The 25,836-nt window shown below is 46.7% G+C and overlaps 1 protein-coding gene across 9 annotated transcripts in view; it reads left to right on the forward strand.

Moving 5' to 3' along the window:
• yeats2 (YEATS domain containing 2) overlaps nucleotides 1-25,836 on the forward strand; it is a 317,137-nt gene that overhangs the window by 8,825 nt on the left and 282,476 nt on the right. For 7 of the 9 annotated variants that reach the window (XM_070883319.1, XM_070883313.1, XM_070883315.1 and 4 more), the window contains exons 2-5: nucleotides 2,956-3,074; nucleotides 19,257-19,354; nucleotides 19,633-19,725; nucleotides 24,930-25,184. In XM_070883319.1, the coding sequence (XP_070739420.1) occupies nucleotides 2,975-3,074; nucleotides 19,257-19,354; nucleotides 19,633-19,725; nucleotides 24,930-25,184 (546 nt within the window). In that variant the 5' untranslated portion in view covers nucleotides 2,956-2,974. Of the gene's footprint in view, nucleotides 1-2,955; nucleotides 3,075-11,035; nucleotides 11,180-14,723; nucleotides 14,808-14,921; nucleotides 15,084-19,256; nucleotides 19,355-19,632; nucleotides 19,726-24,929; nucleotides 25,185-25,836 lie in introns of those variants that run through there. The other 2 variants (XM_070883317.1, XM_070883314.1) reach the window with 2 other exon arrangements.

The following is a 25,836-nucleotide window of genomic DNA, read 5'->3' on the forward strand; positions in this document are numbered from 1 at the left end:
GCTGCTAGTGGCCATGCTCGCGTGGTTTAAATCCCAGTTTCTCGTCGCCAATGATATGTCCTTACTATACAGTATAAATGCACACGAGGCCCATACTTGAGAGAAGGTCTCTCTGTGACCAGTTACCTTTATTACCAAGATCCCAAGTGATGAAGATGAGTGGAGCTTCCCCTTTTATACCTGAAAGTCCAGGTTAGGAGTGTCTCCCACATGTTCGCCCCCTTGTGGTCAGTGTTCTCAAGGTGTACAACTTGGATCAGCTTATGCATGGGTTACAATGATAATTGAATACATGACAGTGATGGAGGGAGTGAGTGAGTGAGGGGTAACCATTAGTGGGATGGGAAGGATTGAGTAAGGGTTCGGTGAGTGGGAGGAGGCGAGAGGGATGGAGCTAGTGGCTAGGTAAGTTACACCTCTCCAATAAACAGACCCTAATACTGTGACTATATATGTCCTGGAATCTAGTACATACCTTGCCTACAATTGGCCTGTATACTGGCTCTAATATTGTGAGTATACCCATCCAATATACAGTCACTAAAGTGGCACTAAAACCGACAAATTAAACTTTTAGCATTAAAGGATCAAATTAAAATTTGGTTGCCGGGGGTGATGATGCACTCCAGTCCCTCCGGCGCCCACCTCTCGCGGACGGCCGTGAGCGTTCCGGTGGACACTGCGTGCTCCATCTCCAGGGACACCCTGGCTCGGATGTAATCGCGGAAGAGCGGCAGGCAGTCGGGCTGAACGACCCTTTCGACCGCCCGCTGCCTGGACCGGCTGATGGCCCCCTTGGCCGTGCTCAGGAGCAGTCCTACGACGAGGCCTTCCGGTCAGCTTGCCCACCTCTGCACAGGGTGCCCAAAGATCAGGAGTGTGGGACTGAAGTGCAACCAGAATTTGAGGAGCAGCCCCTTCAAATATTGGAAAAGGGGCTGCGACCTCACACATTCAACATTTACGTGGAACACGGACTCCTCCAGACCGCAGAAATTGCAGGCGGCCTGGGAGTTCCTGAACCGTTTTAAAAACCTATTGCACGGGACTCCTCCGTGCAACACCCTCCAGGTGATGTAGTCGTTTTTCAGCTCTCTAAAATAGTGACTCAGACCATAGCTTCTCAGATTCTTATCAGACTGTTTACAAAGTGAAAGGGAGTCCAGCTACTGTGGTACTGTGAGCAGGCAGGTAAATCGACACATGGCCACCTATTATTAGACAACTGTGTGCAACTTGGTGCCTGACCGCCTGACATTGTATGCATATGAGGATTTCAATTATCCAATGTGGTGTGTTCAGAATATGTGTCATAATGCCCTCAGGATATTAAGATAATAACACAAACAAAACTCTTTTGTAATCTGCAAATGCAATCGAAGCATCTTGCTTTTCTGATATTGCATTTACATTGCAAACACCAGCTTTAGAAACAGATTGTTGTTAATATGATACCCACAATAGCTTTGTTGGTAAAGCAAGCATATAACTAAACTATACAGACCAAACAGTCCCAGGTTCGCCGCCGAATCTGAGCCAAGTTACCTTAATTCAACCAGGCTGTTAGTAGTGGAGTTACACCTTGTACAGGTGCTGCTGCCACAGGCCTGACTCTTACGCCGTCTTTGCCAGCACGTATGACACATTATTTGTGTTGCCTGTTTACCAGCAGAGAGGATCTGTGAATATGCGTGTGTGTATAATATATTGTACACTAAAATTTAGTGTCAGTCGTAGTGTAAGTCAGAAGGTTGTAGGTTTTAAGCCCCATTCGAGAGACTTGAGCACTTAATCTAGGCTGACACTCTAGTGCATTGTCGGATGAGACGTTAAACCAAGGTGGCCCTAAAAGGTCCCATGGCACTATTCGAAGAAGAGCAGCGGAGCTCTCCCCGGTATCCTGGGCCAATATTTATCCCTCAACCAACATCACTAAAATAGATTATCTGGTCATTTATCTCATTGCTGTTTGTGGGAGCTTGTTGTGTGGAAATTGGCTGCCGCATATCCCATATTACAACAGTGACTGCATTTAAAAAAAAAGTACTTCACTGGTTGCACTTTGGGATATCCTAAAGTCACGAAAAACATTATGTAAGAGCAAGTTCTTCCTTTTATATATTTGTTGGCCGGCTGCGATTAGGTACAGGTTGAACCTCTCTTATCCAGGTCTCCCTTATCTGGGACTCCCTTGTCCGGCACCATTCCCGGCTGCCGGGTAGCGCATGTGCAGAACGCGGCCGGTCAAAATCCTTCCTTCCCTGCCGACTCCTGCGATTATGATTATCTGTTTTTCTGTTTATCATTTTGTTGCAGATCTATGTTCCTGTTGCAGATCCCCCCCGTCCCCCCCGCGGCCTTCCTCGCTGCCACACTTCCAGCCCCCAGCCAGCCCCGAAACACCGCTGCACTCCCGCGACCGGTCTCAGAACATGCATTAAAAAATTTTTCGTACAGGGTACTCATCAATATAATCCTTCTCCTCGGCTGCCTCCTCCTCGTCACCCTGCTGGAACTCCTGCAGCCACAGTCCTCGGGCTGGCTGCTCCTCCGCTCAGTGCTCCCTCCTGGGGGTCAGACCAGCGGGCCATGTGCTTCGGCCATGCCTGCTCGGGCCGCCGACCTTCCACCCCCCCGGGCCGCCCCCGGGCTGCTGACCTCCCCTCATCCGGCAAAATCCCTTATTCGGCACAGCCCAGGGCCTGAGCGTACTGGACAAGGGAGGTTCAACCTTTACCCGCCATCGGAGGATTTACTGGTGCCCTCCCGCTCAGTGGCACGTTGTGGCGGAACACTGAGGCTCTGTTGCCACCAGAGAACCTGCCGGCAACCCGGCTGCCGTTGATTTAGGTGATGCCGACATCCTTGCCCCTGTAGTCAGTGCCTTTCCAGCCCTTGCACGTTTGATAATGCACCTTAAGTAAATGATCTGAAAGACGGAACTTTTCATTACAGAACAAAGCTTTTTGTGAAGATGTCGGGCATGAAAAGAAAAATCGAGGACAAAGATCCGGATTATGAGGATATCTCGGTCTGCCGTCAGGACAAACGATATAAAGCGATCGAACATTCAGGTGAGGAAGTACAAACACTCTCCATTTTATAACCTCAAAGAAAATGCTCACATTTTGCCAATTTGGGCTCACACTTCGGTGAAATTTTCGGCGAACTGACAAAAATAAAACAAAATGGCTGGCCATCCTGGAACAGTGTAATTCCCTGTTTGATTGTCTCATGCTGGAGTAAAGTCGAAGTGGCCATTCTTCGTACAGGTGATCGGCCTTGTATACAGAGAGGCGGCTTTCGGTTTCTCTATCTTTCATACCCTCCAAATAACTGCTGAAAACCATGCTGCTTTATACACTTTATTTTATATGGAATATACAAAACAGTAACAGGCCATTCAGCCCAACTAGTCTATGCTGGTGTTTATACTCCACACCAGTCTCCTCCCATTCCATCATCCTCATCTTAGCCTTTTAGCATACCTTTCTATTCCCCTTTCTCTCGTGCACTCGCCTAGTTTTCTTCTGAAAACATCTAAGCTATTTGCCTCAATCACTTCCCATGGTAGCCTCTTGTGAGACACCTTATCAAACGCCTTCTGACGATCTATATACACTCCATCCATCGCAATCCTGTTATCTCTAATCTACCACTTAAAAAAAATATATATATGCTTTTAAATCTGCTAAATTTGAGGGGTGCATCCTGTGCTGTTTGATGGATTGCTCCTGAGGAACAGCTTTGAAGTCATTGAGATTTTATTTCTTCTTTGGCCAGTACACTTGTGTAAAGTTCTCTTGCGTTCTGTGGTGTGGTTTACTATTAACCGTCAGACTATCCAAGCAAATTAAAGCGTCTTGAGTCATGAGTGAAGTTCTTGGGAGAACTTGCCAGGAATTGAGAACCCTCAATCTCCCTCCTTCTGTCCAAGGGGACGATAGCATAGTGGTTATGGTACTGGACTAGTGATCCAGAGGCCTGAACTAATCTGGAGACATGAGTTCAAATACCACCATGGCAGCTGGGGAATGTAAATTCAATTAAATAAACCTGGGAAAAAAAAAAATACTAGTATCAGCAATGATGACTATGAAAACTCACCTGGTTCACTAATGTCCTTTAGGGAAGGAAATCTTACCTGGTCTGGCCCATATACAGGGTAAGATAAAGAAAAAGGGAGGCTTATGACAGATACCGAGGATGTAATACTGCAGAAACTCTAGGGTGCAATTAAAATGGAAATTAGGAAAGCAAAGAGAGAGCATGAAAAATCTTTGACAAGGAAAACCCAAAGTTACCTCAACCTGTGTGTGACTGCGGAAGACATGGGTATGGTTCTAAATGAATACTTTGCGTCTGTTTTCACAAAAGAAAGGAGCGATGCAGACATTGCAATCAGGGAGGAGGAGTGTGAAATATTACATGAAATAAACATAGCGAGAGAGGAATTATTAAGGGGCTTAGCAGCTTTGAAAGTGGATAAATCCCCAGGCACGGATGAAATGTATCCTGGGCTTTTAAGAGAAGTAAAAGAGGAAATAGCAGAGGCTCTGACCATCATTTTCCAATCCTCTCTGGCTACAGGTGTGATGCTGGAGGACTGGAAGACTGCTAATGTTGTACCTTTGTTTAAGAAGGGAGAAAGGGATAGACCGCATAATTACAGGTCAATCAGCCTAACCTCGGTGGTGGGAAAAATATTGGAAAAAATTCTGAGGGACAGGATAAATTTTCATTTAGAAAGACACTGATTAATCCAGGACAGTCAGCATGGATTTGTTAAGGGAAGGTCATATCTGACTAACTTGGATTGAATTTTTTGAGGAAGTAACAAGGAGGGTCGATGAGGGTAATGCATTTGATGTAGTGTATATGGATTTTTAGCAAAGCTTTTGATAAGGTTCCACATGACAGACTGGTCACGAAATTAAAAGCCCAATGCAAAGTGGCAAGTTGGATCCAAAATTGGCTCAGAGGCAGGAAGCAAAGGGTAAAATTTGATGGGTATTTTTGTGGTTGGAAGGCTGTTTCAAGTGAGGTTCCGCAGGGATCAGTACTAGGTCCCTTGCTTTTTGAGGTATATATATATATCAATGATTTAGACATGAATGTAGGGGATATGATTAAGAAGTTTGCAGATGATGCTAAAATCATCGGCCATGTAGTTGATAATGAAGAAGAAAGCTGTAGACTGCAGGAAGATATCAACAGACTGGTCAGGTGGGCAGAACAATAGCAAATGGAATTCAATCCGGAAAAATGAGAGGTAATGCATTTGGGAAGGGCTAACAAGGCAAGGGAATACACATTAAATGGTAGGGTAACAAAGGGACCTTGGAATGCATGTCCACAGATCCCTGAAGGTAGCAAGCCAGTTGATAAGATGGTTAAGAAGGCATATGGAATATTTGCCTTCATTAGCCGAGGCATAGAATACCTATGGGAGGTTATGGTTGAACTGTATAAAACACTAGTTAGGCACAGCTAGAGTACTGCGTGCAGTTCTGGTCACCACATTACAGGAAAGATCTGATTCCATTAGACAGGGTACAAAGGAGATTTGCGAGGATGTTGCCTGGATTGTAGAATTTTAGCAATGAGGAAAGATTGGATAGGCTGGGTTTGTTTTCTTTCGAATAGAGAATAGATCAGATGAATACGTGGCTTGTGCAGTGGTGCAGCAGGGAGGGATTCAAATTCCTGGGGCATTGGAACTGGTTCTGGGGGAGGTGTGACCAGTACAAACCGGATGGTCTGCACCTAGGCAGGACCGGAACCAATGTCCTAGGGGGAGTGTTTGCTAGTGCTGTTGGGGAGGAGTTAAACTAATATGGCAGGGGGATGGGAACCAATGCAGGGAGACAGAGGGAAACAAAAAGGAGACAGAAGCAAAAGACAGAAAGGAGATGAGTAAAAGTGGAGGGCAGAGAAACCCAAGGCAAAAAACAAAAAGGGTCACTGAATGTAAAGGGGCTGCAGCAGGGGTCAAAACTAAAAATCATGTTTTAAAAACTAGTATTAAAACACTCTACCTTAACGCACGCAGCATTCGAAATAAAGTAAATGAGTTGACGGCACAAATCATTACAAATGGGTATGATTTGGTGGCCATTACAGAAACATGGTTGCAGGGTGGCCAAGACTGGGAATTAAACATACAGGGGTATTTGACGATTCGGAAAGACAGACAAGAAGGGAAAGGAGGTGGGTAGCTCTGCTAATAAAGGATGATATCAGGGCAATTATGAGAGATGACATTGGCTCTAATGAACAAAATGTTGAATCATTGTGGCTGGAGATTAGAGATAGTAAGGGGAAAAAGTAACTGGTGGGCGTAGTTTATAGGCCCCCAAATAATAACTTCACGGTGGGGCGGGCAATAATCAAGGGAATAATGGAGGCATGTGAAAAAGGAACGGCAGTAATCATGGGGGATTTTAACCTACATATCGATTGGTCAAATCAAATCGCACGGGGTAGCCTGGAGGAAGAATTCATAGAATGCATACGGGATTGTTTCTTAGAACAGTATGTTACAGAACCTACAAGGGAGCAAGCTATCTTAGATCTGGTCCTGTGTAATGAGACAGGAATAATAAACGATCTCCTCGTAAAAGATCCTCTCGGAATGAGTGATCACAGTATGGTTGAATTTGTAATACAGATTGAGGGTGAGGAAGTAGTGTCTCAAACAAGCGTACTATGCTTAAACAAAGGGGACTACAGTGGGATGAGGGCAGAGTTGGCTAAAGTAGATTGGAAACACAGACTAAACGGTGGCACAATTGAGGAACAGTGGAGGACTTTTAAGGAGCTCTTTCATAGTGCTCAACAAAAATATATTCCAGTGAAAAAGAAGGGCGGTAAGAGAAGGGATAACCAGCCGTGGATAACCAAGGAAATAAAGGAGAGTATCAAATTAAAAACCAATGCGTATAAGGTGGCCAAGGTTAGTGGGAAACTAGAAGATTGGGAAAATTTTAAACGACAGCAAAGAATGACTAAGAAATCAATAAAGAAAGGAAAGATAGATTACGAAGGTAAACTTGCGCAAAACATAAAAACGGATAGTAAAAGCTTTTACAGATACATAAAACGGAAAAGAGTGACTAAAGTAAATGTTGGTCCCTTAGAAGATGAGAAGGGGGATTTAATAATGGGAAATGTGGAAATGGCTGAGACCTTAAACAATTATTTTGCTTCGGTCTTCACAGTGGAAGACACAAAAACCATGCCAGAAATTGCTGGTCACAGGAATGTGGGAAGGGAGGACCTTGAGACAATCACTATCACAAGGGGGGTAGTGCTGGATCGGCTAATGGGACTTGAGGTAGACAAGTCCCCTGGTCCTGATGAAATGCATCCCAGTGTATTAAAAGAGATGGCGGAAGTTATAGCAGATGCATTCGTTATAATCTACCAAAATTCTCTGGACTCTGGGGAGATACCAGCGGGTTGGAAAGCAGCTAATGTAACGCCTCTGTTTAAAAAAGGAGGCAGACAAAAGACAGGTAACTATAGGCCGGTTAGTTTAACATCTGTAGTGGGGAAAATGCTTGAAACTATCATTAAGGAAGAAATAGTGGGACATCTAGATAGGAATAGTGCAATCAAGCAGACGCAGCATGGATTCATGAAGAGCAAATCATGTTTAACTAACTTACTGGAATTCTTTGAGAATATAACGAGCATGGTGGATAGAGGTGTACCGATGGATGTGGTGTATTTAGATTTTCATAAGACATTCGATAAGGTGCCACACAAACGGTAAAGGTACGCGGAGTCAGTGGAAATGTATTAGCATGGATAGAGAATTGGCTGGCTAACAGAAAGCAGAGAGTCGGGATAAATGGGTCCTTTATGGTTGGAAATCGGTGGTTAGTGGTGTGCCACAGGGATCGGTGCTGGGACCACAACTGTTTACAATATACATAGATGACCTGGAAGAGGGGACAGAGTGTAGTGTAACAAAATTTGCAGATGACACAAAGATTAGTGGGAAAGCAGGTTGTGTAGAGGACACAGAGGCTGCAAAGAGATTGAGATAGGTTAAGCGAATGGGCTAAGGTTTAGCAGATGGAATACAATGTCGGAAAGTGTGAGGTCATCCACCTTGGGGGGAAAAAAAACAGTAAAAGGAATATTATTTGAATGGGGAGAAATTACAACATGCTGCGGTGCTGAGGGACCTGGGGGTCCTTGTGCATGAATCCCAAAAAGTTAGTTTGCTGGTGCAACAGGTAATCAGGAAGGCAAATGGAATGTTGGCCTTCATTGCGAGAAGGATGGAGTACAAAAGCAGGGAGGTCCTTCTGCAACTGTATAGGGTATTGGTGAGGCCGCACCTGGAGTACTGCGTGCAGTTTTGGTCACCTTACTTAAGGAAGGATATACTAGCTTTGGAGGGAGTACAGAGATGATTCACTCAGCTGATTCTGGAGATGAGGGGGTTACCTTCTGATGATAGATTGAGTAGACTGGGTCTTTACTCGTTGGAGTTCAGAAGGATGAGGGGTGATCTTATAGAAACATTTAAAATAATGAAAGGGATAGACAAGATAGAGGCAAAGAGGTTGTTTCCACTGGTCGGGGAGACTAGAACTAGGGGGCAAAGCCTCAAAATACGGGGGAGCCAATTTAAAACTGAGTTGAGAAGGAATTTCTTTTCCCAGAGGGTTGTGAATCTGTGGAATTCTCTGCCCAAGGAAGCAGTTGAGGCTAGCTCATTGAATGTATTCAAGTCACAGATAGATTGATTTTTAATCAATAAGGGAATTAAGGGTTACGGGGAGATGGCGGGTAAGTGGAGCTGAGTCCACGGCCAGATCAGCCAAGATCTTGTTGAATGGCGGAGCAGGCTCGAGGGGCTAGATGGCCTACTCCTGTTCCTAATTCTTATGTTCTTATTATGTTCTTATGTTCTGAGGGGCGACCTTATTGAGGTGTATAAAATTCACATAGGGTGGACAGGAAGGACCTATTTCCCTCAGCAGAGAGGTCAACAACCAGGAGGCATAGATTTAAAGCAATTGGTCGGAGGCTTAGAGGGGATTTGAAGGGAATTTCCTTCACACAGAGGGCGATAAGGTTCTGGAACTCACTGCCTGAAAGAATGGTAGAGGCAGAAAGCCTCACCACATTTCAAAAGTGCTTGGATGTGCACTTGAAATGCCGTAACTACAGGGCTACGGACCAAGAGCTGGAAAGTTTGATCAGGCTGGATAGCTCTTTGTCGTCTGGTGTGGACACGGTGGGCCGAAATGGCCTCCTTCCGTGCTGTAAATTTCTATGATTCTATATGTAACTCCCGACCCACAGTAATGTGGTTACTCTTAACTGCCCTCTGAAATGGCCTAGCAAGCCACTTAGTTGTACCAAAGAACAGCCTCACCAATAGGAGAGGAGGGGATAAAAACAAAGAGGGAAGAATCTCTGGAACTGGGACAGTGCTGTATGGTCCTTACAGTTGCAGCATTGAGTGTTTGTTTTGTGGTTTTCATCTGCAAGTTCCACCTGACATTGCACATAGACTGCTGGATGGGGAAGAGGGGAGAGGGTGGGAGAAAGAGGGAGGGGGTGGGAAAGAGAGGGACGACGAGGGTGAGAGGGAGAAGGAGGAAGAGCGAGGCAGAGTCATTCTCTTTAGCAGCAGGTTGCAATTGGCACCTGATTGCTCTCTTTTTCGCATCGTGCCTGTTTCTGATTGGTAGTCACTGACGGAATCAAAGTGAGTCATTCACATTTAATTAGCAGGTTCTTTGCTAACTTAGCGGACAAGTGCCTATTTCAGCCAATCACTGATGTTTGGGCTGCGGAGGTGGAGCGTTTTCAGGTGTGTCGCCTCCGAGGCCACACTTTCAAGTGTGACTCCTCTGGCACAACTGTTGTGTGCTAAATGTGTGCTAGAATGATATTTACAGAGACTTCCCGGACTCTGTTAAGACTGAGGGGATGGGGGGATGGGGGGAGGGGCGCATGGGATGAGTCTGAAAATTAAAAGTGAGGAATTTGGCACCTGTGGGATGTTGTTCGTACTTGTTAGACCAGAAGTGTTGTTAAAGCCAGAGGGAACCGCTGTACGTGTGCCTGAGCTTGTCTGTTGAGTTGCAGGAAATGGTTGGTCGTGACCGGACCTGCCTATAATCAGAATTAGGAGTGACTTGGAACAACAGGGTGCACTGAAATAACTTAAAAAGATGCGGATAAGAACTCTGCTCCCGCTCTGGGTTGGACATTGGAGGGCCCACAGCACTCCTGACTCATCTTTACCTGATTATTTCCATTTAATTGCTTCCTTAATGTTCTTCTCTTCTCTCTTGAAAAAAAGAGTTGCATTTCTGTAGCGCCTTTCATGACCTCAGGGCATCCCAAAGCACTTTACAGCCAATAAAGTACTTTTTTGAAGTGTAGGAAATGCGGCAGCTAATTTGCGCACAGCAAGCTCCCACAAACAGCAATGTGATAATGACCAGATAATCTGTTTTTAGTGATGTCTGTTGAGGGATGAATATTGGCCAGGATACCAGGGAATACTCCTGCGCTTCTTCGAATAGTGCTGTGGGATCTTTTACACTTACCTGAGAGGTCGGACGGGTCCTCAGTTTAATGTCTCACCCGAAAGATGGCTTCCTCAGTACTGCACTTGCGTGTCAACCTGGATCTTGTGCGCAAGTATTTTGAGTGCACAACCCACAATCTTCTGACTCAGAGGTGAGAGTGCTACCCACTGAGTCACGGCTGACACTGAAGGCGTTGGCTCGTGTTGGGCTATGAATTCATGGGCACAGAAGGACCTCCTTCAGCTATTCCTTGCTCCCTTGCTGCTGTTTGTGGGATCTTGCTGTGTGAAAAATAGCTGCTGCATTTACTTACATCAGTGACTGCACTTGTGTGAAGCTCTTGGAGACAGTTGTATCTGTCAAGTCAGAGATGTCCAAGCGTTTTGTCTTTGTGGGTCCCATATGTGTGCTCCATGAAGTATGGGGGGCCACATACATTAAGTTTAAATTCATCTTCTGTTAATTTGCAGGTATCTCAAGTGTCTGATGATGAACAGATCTTCTCTGATTTAGGATTTACTCACCAATGAGGCAACAGCACTCAAGAAAGCCCTTTCCGAACCTCCAGGCCTACAAAATTCGGGGGCTAAACTTTGGGCTGTCTAGCAAATAAGGTGCTATATCATGGCAGAGTCTTAAATTTACATAAAAGTAATTCCCCTCGAATCTTTAGGCAGTGTTATTTCCTGGTAACACAGTGCAGGTCATCATCACCATAGGCGGTCCCTCGTATCGAGGATGACTTGCTTCCACGCCAAAAAGGGATGAGTTCACAGGTGTTTCAATGAAGGACCTGATATTCCAGGTCCCGAACTACATCTTGAAGAGTAGAAGATGCCTATGCGTGGATTTTTTTTAACGTATGGGGTGTGAGGGGAGGGTGTGGGGTGTGAGGGGAGGGTGTGGGGTGTGAGGGGAGGGTGTGGGGTGTGAGGGGAGGGTGTGGGCTTGACAGAGTTAGGCCTTGGGGACGACTGGAGACCTGCTCCGCTGCACAGACCTAGTGCGCGCACATATTGCAATGTGGGCTGGCCCATTCTGCCCCTGGGCCCTCGCCTCTTCAGGGCCCCGAACTTACGCCTCTCCTGGGCCCCGATCACAGTGCAGGTGCAGTGCTGATATCACAGTTTCAGTCCTTGAGCGATGAATAACGGAGGTTATAACACAACTACTTAGCAAGTGGGTTACAAACAGGCTGCCTGCCGAGGGGCATGGTGGGAGACAGCAGGAGAGTTATTTATTTTCGACGGCCAGCTCTGTTGTGCACAGACCCTGTCTTCTGACTGGAGGTCTTCCATGTGGGAGTGCAGGGTAGAACAATAGCAGGAGTATCGATTACGAAATAAACTGTGACACCAACTACAAGAATATTACAGAGCTATTGTCCCGGATTACATCAGTTTCCTGTTTTTATGCAAATCCAGTCCAACCAGTTTTGTTTATAATTGCCAGTGAGTCATATGCTTTTAACGCCTGCTTTTTCACATTGTAACCGATCCAATGAATACAAAGTTAATTTTACAATTTACCGCTGTTCATTATCGCAACTCTCAAAATGTATCTCAGAAGGATCCGTACACCTAACTGGCAGCAGAATGTCTTAACACTGGCACACAAATGCACTATTGGCCCAGGAAGTCAGAATAATTGCTACTATTACAACAATTTGCATTTATATAGTGCCTTTAACGTAGTAAAATGTCCCAAGGCGCTTCACCACAGTAATATCAAACAAAAATTGACACTGAGCCTCATAAGGGGATATTAGGGCAGATGACCAAAAGCTGGGTCAAAGAGTTTTAAGGAGCCTTTTAAAGGAGGAAAGAGAGGTGGAATGATTTAGGGAGGGAATTCAAATGCTTAGGGCCTCGCCAGCTGAAGGCACAGCTGCCAATGATGGAATAATTTAAATCGTGGAGATGCAAGAGGCCAGAAGTTGAGGAGCACAGCTATCTCGGACGGTTGTAGGGCTAGAGGAGGTTACAGAGATAGGGAGGGGCTACAGAGGAATGAGTTGCAGATCAGAATCTAATCAAGGGGTTTAGAACTTTAATATCTCGAATAACTAATACATGGGGGGTAGGCTGTCAACTATGGTTGGACGTGTTCCTGGAGATTTCCTTTATTTTATTCATTCATGGGACGTGGGCATCGCTGGCAAAGCCATCACTTATTGCCCATCCCTAATTGCCCTTGGCAGAAGGTGGTGGGTGAGCCGCTTTCTTGAACCGTTGCAGTCTGTGTGGAGCAGGTACTCCCAAGGTGCTGTTCAGGAGGGAGTTCCAGGATTTTGACCATGCGATGATGAAGGAACAGCGATACATTTCCAAGTCAGGATGGTGTGTGCCTTGGAGGGGAACTTGGAAGTGGTGGCGTTCCCATGTGCCCGCTGCCCTTGTCCTTCTAGGTGGTAGAAGTCTCGGGTTTGGGAAGTGTTGTCGAAGAAGCCTTGGCGAGTTGCTGCAGTATGTGGTACACACTGCAGCCACGGTGTGCCGGTGATGGAGGGAGTGAATGTTTAAGATGGTGGATGGGGTGCCAATCAAGCGGGCTGCTTTGTCCTGGATGGGGTCGAGCTTCTTGAGTGTTATTGGAGCCGCACTCATCCAGGCAAGTGGAGAGTATTCCATCACACTCCTGACTTGTGCCTTGTAGATGGTGGAAAGGTTTTGGGGAGTCAGGAGGTGAATCACTCATCACATTACCTCCTGCTTCCCACTCCCTCACCCAGTCAAACAGCCATTTTTTTCCCCATCTTTAATATTTTTATAACTAATAAATGAGAGTGTTCAAAGAAAACAACATTTTGTTTCAATGGCCCGATGATTTTTCTCCCAGGTTGCTTGCAGCAGCGTCCCGGAGTTTAATCTTTTTAATTCCTGAAGACGGCAGGACAATCCTAGAGGCTTGGCAACCGTAACTAGGAGTGAGTTACACAGGTTAATTGAGAGGTTTATATGTAGAATAATATACCCTGGAGTGAGTTTCAGACTGTACTTTTAATCAAGGGGTTTAGATGATTTTGTCAGCTGACATCTAATTAAGGGATTTGGTTGGATTGGCTTGAGGAACACAACAAGCAAGTATGTCTGCTGAAGTAAAGTTTTGAGACAGTTCATGAATAGAACGTAGACAGATCAAATGTTGATGTTACTTTGAAAACTCCAGAGACAGAAAACACCGAATGCATTTATTTCACAAACTTACCAATGTGAAAAAGAATAACTAAGAAAACTCAAATTTTCACCTAAAGTGCCCTACTTCACATTTTTCAGCATTCAATTGCATCTGCCACATATCTGCCCAGTCCACTAACCTGTCTAAGTCTTCCGGCAGGCATTCTTCGTCAAAAGAGGCATAAAAATGTATCCCGTGGAGAATCAATAAGACTTGTCCTGTGTCCTGAAAGCCTAGCACGGATCGCTGTGAATATTTGATGAAACCTATTGAGAACCTGATGTGACCTCCAGCGCATCAGGAAGTAGCCTCACAAATAGGATAGCCTATAGATTGCATAGGTGGAAGAATTTAGTTCAATGTCATTGGCCAGATTCCTTGAGCCTCTTGTTATGCAAAGGTTCAGTGATCCTCACCCATGTTTAGTGAAACCTGAACCCACCGGCTTCATGTGGTTAGTGACTGTATGTACCACTTACATTACCTCTGTAGGCCCCATGGCTTCTCTGATCATAGGGCTCAATTTCCCCCAATGCTGTTTTCTGGCCCCAACTATTGCAAAAAAATAAGTAGTAAGTTTCCCCGTTCTATTTTTTGAAATTGGCGCTGTGCAGTCTGTCCTGTAGCTTTGGGGGTGGAGCCTAATGTCTGTGCCGAAAAATGATGCCCCCCCTTCTGCACATGTGCAAAAAAAAGGACGTTTTTGACATGATTGCTATGGGCGCACATGCCCAGTGCAGCTCCTGATCTGTATTCGGCTATTTTTAAAGAGCCAGTTGTATGTGAGAACTTTAATTCTCATTGGAAAAATCGGAGCTACAATACAAGATGCAACGCGGCTCAAGGACCAAGAATTTCTTACAGGATGAAGTGGAGGCACTAGTTACTGTAATTGAGGCCAGAATGCACAAGCTGGACACCAGCAGAGGTCACATAAAAGTTTCACCAAAAGAAATGAAGAAACGCTGGAACCAACTTGCAGAAGATTACTGTGCAATGGTGACCACCCCGAGGTCTGGCGGCTGGTGCAAAAAAAAGTGGCAGGACCTTGGTCAAGTAGTTAGTGTAAGTAATATTTTCATTTATTCAATGGAATTGCAATTGTAAATATGACCAGCTGTATATGTCCCACCAGCAGAAAGACATCCTTCCTAAAAAGTTAGATTTTCATCTTTGCAGAGGAAGGTGGCACACAACAAAAGAGAGAGAACTCGAACAGGAGGAGGCCCGGCAAATCTGCACCCACTGACACCTTGGAAGAGAGGATCGTTGCTTTGATGGATCCTGCCTGGAGAAAAGCAACCACCACTGCACAAGCTGGGCCCACACTCATGGGAGAGGGTAAGTCCTGCAAATTCCACAGTCTGGCTTTGCTAAATGTTAAGTACTGTGCGGGCTAGCCATACTTCGGTTCATGGGGATGTCTCCGTCAGCTACGCTTCGGTTGATGCAATGTGCTATCATTCATCGTGGTCCTTCAAATCAGCCTGCTGCCTGTGCTGTGCGAGCCTACTCATGCCACCCACCCTGCTCCCTCCTCTGCTGCCAACCATTTGTCTGTTCTGTTATATTTTGCAGAACTTGAGGCCAACCCTGACGATGCAGAAAAAGATTTAGACATAGACGAGCCTGAAGAGGAGAACATCTTCCAATCCCAACCTCCAGACCAAGAGCATGGGGGGGGAGGGGGAGGTGATGGCTGAAGCCCCCATTGTTATACTCACTTTGGAGGAGGTGCAGGTGCCGCCTATTGAGATGCCAGCCCCTTTCCTGAGTGGTACGAGTGTTGCTGGGACATTCCATGGTTTCTCACAGTCCGAGGCTGCAGGTCCCAGTGGGATGCAGCGAGCCACACCCAGGGCCCCACCGTCCCAGGCTGCGGGTCCCAGTGGGATGCAGCGAGCCACATCCAGGGTGAGGAGGGGAAGGAGAGCTCGACAGCACTCTCCTGAGGATCTAACAGATGTAGTTCAGATGATGGCAATAGGTGCAGAGAGCATTGACCTTGCTCGATCACTCCTGGACACCATCAGTGGGGTGGGTGATGAGGTATCGCGACTGCCGGGAGAAGTAACAACACTCTCACGAGAAATGGGAACACTGTCCGGGAACGGGAGGGAGGGAATGTCTCAGTCAGCTGAAACAATGTCGGTGCACATGAGGGAGGGAATGTTGCAGGTAGTTGACACACTGTTGATGAACGTGAGGGAGGGAATGTTGCAGATACAGGTTGAACCCCTCTTATCCGGGACTCCCTTATCCAGCACCACCCCTCATCCGTGACCATTTCCGGCTGCCGGGTGGCGCATGCGTCGAACGCGAATGTCAAAATCCTACTCGCCAATATAATCTTTCTCCTCAATTGGCTGCCTCCTCCTCGTTGCTCTGCTGGAACTCCTGCAGCCACAGTCCTCGGGTCGGTGCTCCTCCCCACAGTGCTCCCTCCGGGGGTTGGGGTGACTCTTCAGGGCCCACCGACTTTTGGAGGCTCACTGGCTCTTTGAGGCCCCCTGCACACTGGCTGACTGACTGACTGACTGACAGTCTGTCCAGCCAATCAGCACACACCCATACTTAACCCAGCAACAGCACTTAAGGCGCAGTCCACCCCTCATCTGGCAAAATCCCTTGTTCGGGACAGGCCAGGTACCGAGAGTGCCGGATAAGGGAGGTTCAACCTGTAGTTGACATACTGTTGCTCAACCTGAGGGAGGGCATGTTACAGGTAGCTGAGACATTGTCGGCGAACATGAGGGAGGGAATGTTGGAGGTAGTTGACACAGTGTCAGGGCACATGAGGGAGGGAATGTCAGAGTTAGCTGCTGCAATAAGGGAACACGCCTAGACCCCGCGCCCATTGACAGAATCAACTGCCACTCCCACTCCAATCCCCAGATCAGCCTCTGAAGAGGCCCACGCTGGGCCTTCCACATTACTGGCTCTCCCCCCCGCCACCCCCCCCACATCAAGAAGTGTGCATTACCCGAGCTGTTCGAAAGAATAAGCTTGGTACCAACCCGAGAAATGCTGCGCCACCGCCTGCGAGCAGGGGTGGAGTCAACAAGACCAAGCGCAGCGGGTGGTCTTAGAATAAGGTGGAGGAGCAATGGGTGCAGCCTTTCTTTGCTGCTGTTGTCACTACTATTGTTGTTACTGTTGTAACTGTTCTCAAATTAAAAGTTTTTTGTAAGTTATGTAAATTTACAAGTTAAAAAGTTTGTAAGTGATGTTAAAGTTTGTAGCTGATCTTAATTGAAATTAAGTTAAGTACAAACAAATGTTTGTTAAATTTTTGAATAAAATATATTTTAAATTATAACTGAATCATTTCCATTATTTGTTACATTATTAACACAACTGTTTGAAGTAAAGAAGAATCCATTATTTGTTACATTAACACAACACAACATTACGGAACAGGTCCAAACAGTAAACATGGTCCATGTGGAATAGTTGCTGCTGAGCCTTCAGGCAGCAAAGCGTTCATGGATGAACTGCTAGTGCAAGGCTCGAGCAATCGTTAAAGGGGAACGACGGCCCGCCCTCCTCTGCCGTCGTGCTCCGGGTTCAGGTAGTTGCATGGATTCCTCGTCCTCCTCCTCCTCATCATCTACATCTTCCTCCTTATCATCAGCCACTTTCACCTCGGTTGGGTCTTCTACTATCAGGTGTTGTGCCTCATGATGGCTAAGTTATGCAGCATGCAGCACACAACAGTGAACTGACCGACAATCTCAGGGGAGTATTGCAAGTAGCCTCCTGAATGGTCCAGGCATCGGAAACGCTGCTTCAAGATGCCAATGGTCCTCTATTATGCTATGCGTCGCACTGTGTGACATGTTATATTCCCGGTCAGCTTCCATCTGGGTTACGCGTAGGGGCGTCATGAGCCAGGTGGCGAGGCCGTATCCTTTATCTCCCAGCAGCCAGCTCTGCCCTTCTGGCTGCTGCTGAAACAAGGCAGATATAGCGCTCTCGCGTAGGATGAACGCATCATGGGTGCACCCAGGGTATCTTGCATCAACTGACATGATGCGATGCACGTTGTCACACACGAGTTGTACATTAACGGAGTGGAAGCCTTTTCTGTTCCTATTCATTTCGGAATCCTCCAAAGGTACTCGCAAGGCGTTGTGGATATAATCAATGCAGCTCTGTACCTTTGGGAAGCCAGCAATCCTGGAGAAGCCCACAGCCCTTTCACGCATTGCTGGGCGGTCATGGGGAACTTTATGTAGTCATTCCTCTGGGCATATAGTGCAGCAGTCACCTGCCGAATGCAGATATGTGTTGCATGTTGAAAAATGGCGCACACATCCCCAGTTGTGGCCTGGAACGATCCAGATGCATAGAATGAAAGTGTAGCTGTAACCTTCACTTCAACTGACAAAGCAGTCCTCCTGACGCTTCTAAGTTGCAGGTCTGCTTTTACGAACTCACAAATCTCGGTTACAACTTCTTTGCGGAAACGCAGCCTTCTCAAGCAGTCTGCATCACTCGGGTGCAGGTATGAAAGCCTGTCTCTATATACCCGACATGGGTAAGGCCTCCTGCCCATCATCCTACATGCTCTGAGGTTCCTCATGCGATGACGTCAAATCAGTTGTCTCCTCCGCAGCACCGACATGCAGAAGGCTTGCATGAGGTGTGGCATTGTCACTATTGCCCCCATGATTAAATTGTACCTTTGCAAGAAGCTCAAAATAGCAAGCAGGACAAGCTTCTTTGTTGTCTCTGTCCCCAAGGTCGACGCCCTAGTACGGACCACACCCAGGTCTGAGCACGCGCAATGGGCTTGCTTAGATCGGGAAAGACCCTCCCTCACCCCCCCCCTGGCTTCATTTGATGCTGCTTACTGAATAGCGTAAGGGTTCTCATCCCTTCAGTTCGGCTTCCACCGCCCCCCCGCCTCCCCTGGGCTGCTTTTGAAGCAGAGCCCCTGTGTCCGGGCGAGGGACCAATTCTGCCGGCCGACGCTCCGAACCTCGAGCCCAGTTTGGAGACATGCAGTGGTGGCTTGGCACTTAAAAAAACAAGTCCAATCTTAAAGAATTGCATGAAACTTCCATTTTCTGCGTTATCAGTTGGAAAAATTTCAGCTTGATTATGCATATTTATGTGTTCTTGACTCCTTCCAAAACTTTGCCTAAAAACAATGGCATCTTTCTGCGCTGATTTTTTGATGTGCGCTGGTTTTTCTTAAGTGCCCAGAAGGTTTTTTGGGAGTGGTCACATACGCCGACCGAGGAGAAATGTAAGTTGGCTAAACTTGCATAATTGTGAAAAACTGGCGCAGACATCAGGTTACGCAAAAAAAATCTAACCTAAAAAAATCATAACTAACTGAGTTACGCTGGCGCACAATATTTGGGGAAACTTTGATTTTTTAATTTAAGCCAAAAAAAGCGGCGCAAACCAAAAAAACAGCGCAAATCACTGGGGAAAATTGAGCCCCAGGTTTCTAGTCTAAATGCTTACTATTCAACTGAGTTTTCCCTTCTATTTCCCATGTAGCACGTGAAGCCACTCTGCAGAAGATTGAAGTCATCATCAAGGAACAGTTTACAGTGGAGATGAGGAACAAGGAGCACGAGATTGAGATTATAGACCAGGTAAAGGCATCAGTTGTGCTCAAAACACCAGTGACATTTACAGTGCTGCTGATTAGCTGTCAGATGAATTTGGACTTCTGTTGGTTACTCTTGTAATAAAACACTGTTAGCACAGAGCAGCATCCAACTTACAGTGAGATCCAATGGGAGATCGAGTCATTTCAGAAATTCTGTATCTTCAAAGGTTCTTTTAGGATTCATATCATTTGTAGACAAGAACATTTCTAATAGTTGCATGTATGTAATATAAATGACTGAATATCTGCTTGTTTCTAAAGCGTCTGAATGAGGCCAGAAGGATGATGGATAAACTCCGTGCCTGCATCGTGGCCAACTACTATGCATCAGCCGTACAGCCGAAGGTGACTGAGGTAAGATGGGGGGGAGCAGGTATTTGGTTTGACTATTTGTTACGTTCCGTAAAGTTGCCACGCGATTAATGTGTCGTGACTTGGTTCAGTAACTGCGTGACCTTGTAACGGCTGCCAGTGGGATTATATAAAGATGGCTGTCTGATTGGTAAACTGGTCCAACCCATCCAATCCGCTAAACACAAAACAAAAGTCTCATTATTTAACTGGATCATATGAATCTAAACAGAAGGCAGGAAGATTATATGCTGTCAATTATAAGCTGATGTAAGAAATGGTTTTGATTTAAGGTGCTGATTTATGAAATTGCTGATAAATTGTTTATCCAGCCAGCATAACATCAGTTAGAATACATAATTTGAGATAAATTAGAGAGCATTTAAAAATGCATGGGTTAATCAAGGATAACCAGCATGAGTACGTTAAAGGATGTCATGTTTGACAAATGTAATACTTTTTGGAAGAAGTGATCAGTTGGAGAGAAAATGTAGTAGGTATAGTGTATATGCATTTTCAGAAGTCGTTTTGCAAGAGGCTTGTTACAAATATTCAGGTGTATGATTTAAGAGGGAATGTAGCAGTATGGTTAAAAAGTTGCTTGACAGACGGGAAACTGAGAGTTAGAGTAATGGGGTGTTGCTTGGACTGGAGAAGGACTAGATATGGTGTACCCCAGGGGTCAGGGCTGGGTCCAAATTTATTCTTGGTGTATACAGATGGTTTGAACTTGAGCATAGGGAACACAATCTCAAAATGATGACACAAAAGCAGGCGGTTTAGCGAGGAGGACTGTACAAGCTCTCAGGAAGAAATCGACTGGTTAGCAGAATGAGCAGGCAGGTGCCAGATACAATGCAATGAGGGTAATTGTAAGGTAGCACATTTTTGGAGGAAATGGGAGTATACACTCAACGGAACAATATTGAAAGATATAGATGAGCAGGGACCGAAGGGTTCAAATTCCCTGAAAGTGCGAGTGCAGGTAGATAGAGTTATGAGGAGAAACCTGAGATCCTGGGACTGTTTCTACTGGACCAGAGAAGGCTAAGACAGGATTTAATAGAGATTTTTAAAATTACGTACGGTTGTGAAAGCGGGATTAGGGACGACTATTTTCTCCAGTTGAGGAGTCTGGAAGGAGAGTCATTAATTTAAAATTCTCACTAAGTACAGAGAGGTTAAGAGATATTCTTTATGGATCAGGTGTGTTGGAGCATGAAATGCTTTGCCATAAGGAGTGGTTGAGGCAAAGACTGCTGCATCTTTGAAAGAAAAATCTGGTTTAAGTATTTGAAGCAGAGAAAGATACAAGGTTATGGGGAGGGAGTGGGTCAATGGGATTAGTTTTAGATTGCTCCACCAATGAGCCAACACAACACGATGGGCCAAATGGCCTCCTTCTGTGCTGTAAATTTCTGTGGTTTTAACAAGGCTTTTAAAACTCAGGCTTGAATTACTGATTCACTATTTGCTATTTCACCTTGTCTTCTCTCCTGCTCTTTTCAACCTTCGTGGTGTCTTACAGTGTGGGCCTTAGCCCTTCGACTGGGCTTCTCATTAAGATAAAAAGACCCTTAATGACAGCTGGGTGCAGACAGCCCTGTTTTTCATGAGCGATAAGCCATTGTAAAGTGCAACTTAGAATTGGTGCCTTTGTCACAGTCAGGACACCACTGTTGCTTTGAAGGCTAATCCAATGAAAACTGATGGACGACCTCATGCTCTGCGTCAAATGAAAGGACCACCTGATAATCCAGGGGCCATCTTGTAGTCTTGAGTTTTCCGTTTACTATGTTGGAAACCATAGGCTCTTTGAGAACTCACCTCCATCAAATTACCGTCGCAGAATGTGTTTCCAAAAACTTGCTGAGGTGCTGCAAACATTTTAGACTCTGTTTCTTTAGTTTTACACAGTAAACCCACGAGTGTCCTCGACTCCATCCCGCAACATGCTACCCGCCACCATCTCAGCAAAACTACAGCCCTGCACAAGGTAGAAAAGGCCATCCGTCAGCTCAAGAACAACAAGGCATCAGGAGCAGATGGAATCCCCGCCGAGGCACTAAAGTATGGCGGAGAAGTACTATTGGCACAAATGCATGACCTCACCTCTCTTATCTGGAAGGAAGAGAGCATGCCAGGAGACTTCAGAGGTGCCGTAATCATGATCATCTTCAAAAAAAGGGGACAAGTACGACTGCGGCAACTATAAAGCTGCTGTCGGCCTCTGGGAAAGTCATCGCAAGAATCCTCCTCAACCGTCTTCTCCCTGTGGCTGAAGAGCTCCTCCCAGGATCATAATGTGGATTCCGTCCACTAAGAGGTACAACAGACATGATCTTCACCGTGCGACAATTACAAGAGAAATGTAGGGAACAGCACTGACCCTTGCACATGGCCTTCTTTGACCTCACAAAGGCCTTTGACACTGTCAACAGTGAGGGACTATGGAGCGTCCTCCTCCGTTTCAGCTATCCGCAAAAGTTTGTCGCCATCCTCTGCCTGCTCCACGATGACATTCAAACCGTGATCCTGACCAACAGATCCACCACAGACCCAATCCACATCCAGACTGGGGTCAAGCAGGGCTGCGTCATCGCACCAACGCTCTTCTCGCTCTTCCTTGCTGCAATGCTCCATCTCACTATCAACAAGCTCCCGGCTACAGTGGAACTAAACTATAGAGCCAATAGGAACCTGTTCAACCTTCGTCGTCTCCATGCTAGATCCAAGGTCGTCCTATCCTCTGTTATCAAACTACAGTATGTGGACGACACTTGCGTCTGCGCACACTCAGAGGCCGAACTTCAAGCCATCGCCAACACCTTCACTGAGGCGTACGAAAGCATGGGCTTTACGCTAAACATCTGTAAGACAAAGGTCCTCTACCAACCTGACCCCACCACACAGCACTACCCCCTTGTCCTCAAAATCCACGGCTCGGCCTCGGACAACGTGCACCATTTTCCATACCTCAGGAGCCTACCACAGGTTGAGCATCCGAAATCCGGAGTTCCAAAATTCGGAATGTTCTAGAATCCGGACACCGGGCCGATCCGTGGCAGGGTCATCCGGAAACCGGAAGATGTTCCGAAATCCGGACTCCCTTCGGCGACCCGACTTCGCCCTGGCCCTCGGGCGGCCCGACCTCACTCCGACCCGACTTCGCCCTGGCCCTTGGTGGCCTGACCTCGCTCCGGCCTGACCTCCTCCCGACCTCGCTGCGGCCCGATCTCGCTCCGGCCCTCGGCGGCCCGACCTCTGGCCCGACTTCGCCGCGAATTCTCCCACCCCGACTTTGCCGCAACTTTGCCCGCCCTAGCCCTCGGTGGCCCAGCCCGACTTCACCCCAGCTCCCCCCCTTCTCCCCGCCCCCCCCCCCTCCCTCTCCCCCTTCTCCCCCTTATCTCAGTGGGACGACCTTACCCCCTTACCTTGGCTGCCTGACCCCATCTACCTCGTCCCAGGCAAAGACGTTCCAAAATCCGGGAATACCCGGAATCCGGAATGGCCTTGGTCCCGAGGTTTTCGGATTTCGGACGCTCAACCTGTATCAGCAAGGGCAGACATCGATGACGAGGTCCAGCATTGCCTCTAGTGTGCCAGCGTAGCCTTCGGTCACCTGAGGGAGAGTGTGTTTGAAGACCAGTACCTGAAATCTGGTACCAAGGTTATGTTCTACAGGGCAGTAGTGATAGCTGCCCTCCTATTTGGCTCAGAGACGTGGACTATATACAGCAGACACCTCAAAGCGCTGGAGAAGTACCACCAGTACTGCCTCCGCAAGATCCTGCAAATCCACTGGGAGGAGAGACGCACCAACATCGGTGACCTCGCCGAGGCCAACATCCCCAGGATCGAAGCACTGACCAAACTCGACCAGCTCCATTGAGCAGGCCACATCGTCCGCATGCCCAAATGAGACTCCCAAAACAAGTGCTCTACTCGGAACTCCTACACCGCAAGTGAGCCCCAGGTGGGCAGAGAAAACGCTTCAAGGACACCTTCAAAGCCTCCTTGATAAAATGCAACATCCCCACCGGCACCTGGGTATCCCTGGCCCAAGACCGCCCAAAGTGGAGGAAGAGCATCTGGGAGGGCGCTGAGCACCTCGAGTCTCATCGCCGAGAGCGTGCAGAAACCAAGCACAGGCAGCGGAAGGAGCGTGCGGCAAACCAGACTCCCCACCCACCCTTTCCTTCAGCCACTGTCTGCCCCACCTGTTATAGAGACTGCAATTCCCGCATTGGACTGTACAGCCAATTGAGAACTCACTTTTAGAGTGGAAGCAAGTCTTCCTCGATTTCGAGGGACTGTCTATAATGATGATGATGACTTTATATATAGTGTGAGTTTACTTACTGTACTGTGCTAGCATTTTGCTGATCTTTTTGGCTGTTGTATCTAACTTTATTTTTAAATAAATCTGACTTTACAGTTTAGCTTGTAAATTGTGGTTTGACAGTGTGATATTTTCCACTTTCTGAGGTGAAAGGGGAAGATGGTGGGTATTCCACGTATTCGCCAATAAGTGATTTACTGTGATTTGGTTGAATTGTTAGATCTGGGCTGTGTTCACCCCAGTACACGAAAAGAGAATAGGGATAAAGGATTCAGTTTAGAAGGCACTCAATCTGCTTCTGGAAGCTGTAGTCTGGCTGGATAAAGTGTTAAGGAAAAAAGGCCCAAATTCCAATGTCCCTCAGCTTCCCCCGTGTTAATTCTTTTGCCATAATCCTCAGGATTGTAAAACCCAAGCTTGGCTCATCCAATCACCTCGCCTTCCCTCCTATTCTATTTTCCAATCTTGGTGCTGTGTGGCCTTGGACCTTTGCTTGGGTTTCTGCTCCAGTAAACTTTAAGCTAGACGTTAAAAAAGTTTTACTTTGAGAATATGTAAGTCCTTTGGTTATATTTGCTTAATCAGTGAATGAATTTTCCAGAAAATGTTTGAAAATATAACTTTATGAAATAATGTAAGATTTCTTTCAGTTATGCGGTAAGGATCTTTCTGCATTGACAGGATGTCCCTCAGTCAGGACAATGGGACTATCTGGCTTGCTGTCAGTGCCATTTCTTGGTTGAGCTGTTGGGAGCATCCATTAATGATGTCTGAGAGGAATGAATGATTCCCACAATCAATTTAACCTTCCTCTCCTGACCATGTGACCATGACTAAAGTGGGCTTTGTGATTTTCTTTCAGGGTCCAAAGCCGTACGATCCCACTGTCTTCAACCACCCTGTCATCAAGAAATTTCTAGAATCTCCTTCACGGTCGTCCTCCCCAGCCAATCAACGATCAGAAACCCCATCCGCCAACCAGTCGGAAACAGATTCAGTCACTCACCAAGCCGACTCCTTTCTGGATAAAGAGAGTGAGCAGGAACAGCTAGCTGCAGCAAGCGAGGACATTCAGCCTGACAGGTCCGAGAAAAGACCAGGGAGGAACACTGGCCAGGTATGGTGATGAGGGACCAATCCCTCACAGGGAGGGTACACGCGCGGCACTAAAGCACTGCTTCCTGACCTTTAACCACGCCAATGGCCACGATAGGTCTCGACCCACTAAAAGCTGCCAGGGTTCCCCCTCCTGATCGTTGGAAAGTGCACATGTGTGTGGACGTCAGGCGAAGCCTGGTGTCAACGTGCGTCTGCAGTCAAATAGGCTCACACACAACGAATGATCACTTGAGCGAGCTGCTGGAGGGCATCGTCACCCGGGAATCATCAACGCTTTAAGGAGAATAAACTTTAACAATAAAACAAAAATGAATCCAAGTCCAGTAAAAGTTTGTTTCTGTGTCCATGTTATGAACATGCAAAAAAGGACAAGGGGATGCAGAATACAGCACCCTCTCCCCTGAATTATCATGACTACAAGGGAATATAGAGTACAGTGCCCCCTCCCCAAAATAATCATTACTCCAGGGGAATGTCGAGAACAGACTCCTCTACTGCACTCCGCCACCCCCAAAATAATGTCAATGCAGGCCAAGTACAGAGCAATATCAGCTTATAAACAAAATACAATTGTTGTGGATCAATATTCAGGCCCAGATGGGATGCCAGCCTCCATGAGCCCTGCCCAGAAAGGCACCTATGCTCTCTGT

This window comes from Pristiophorus japonicus, chromosome 6 (genome assembly GCF_044704955.1).
Source record: "Pristiophorus japonicus isolate sPriJap1 chromosome 6, sPriJap1.hap1, whole genome shotgun sequence".
NCBI classification, from domain to species: domain Eukaryota; kingdom Metazoa; phylum Chordata; class Chondrichthyes; family Pristiophoridae; genus Pristiophorus; species Pristiophorus japonicus.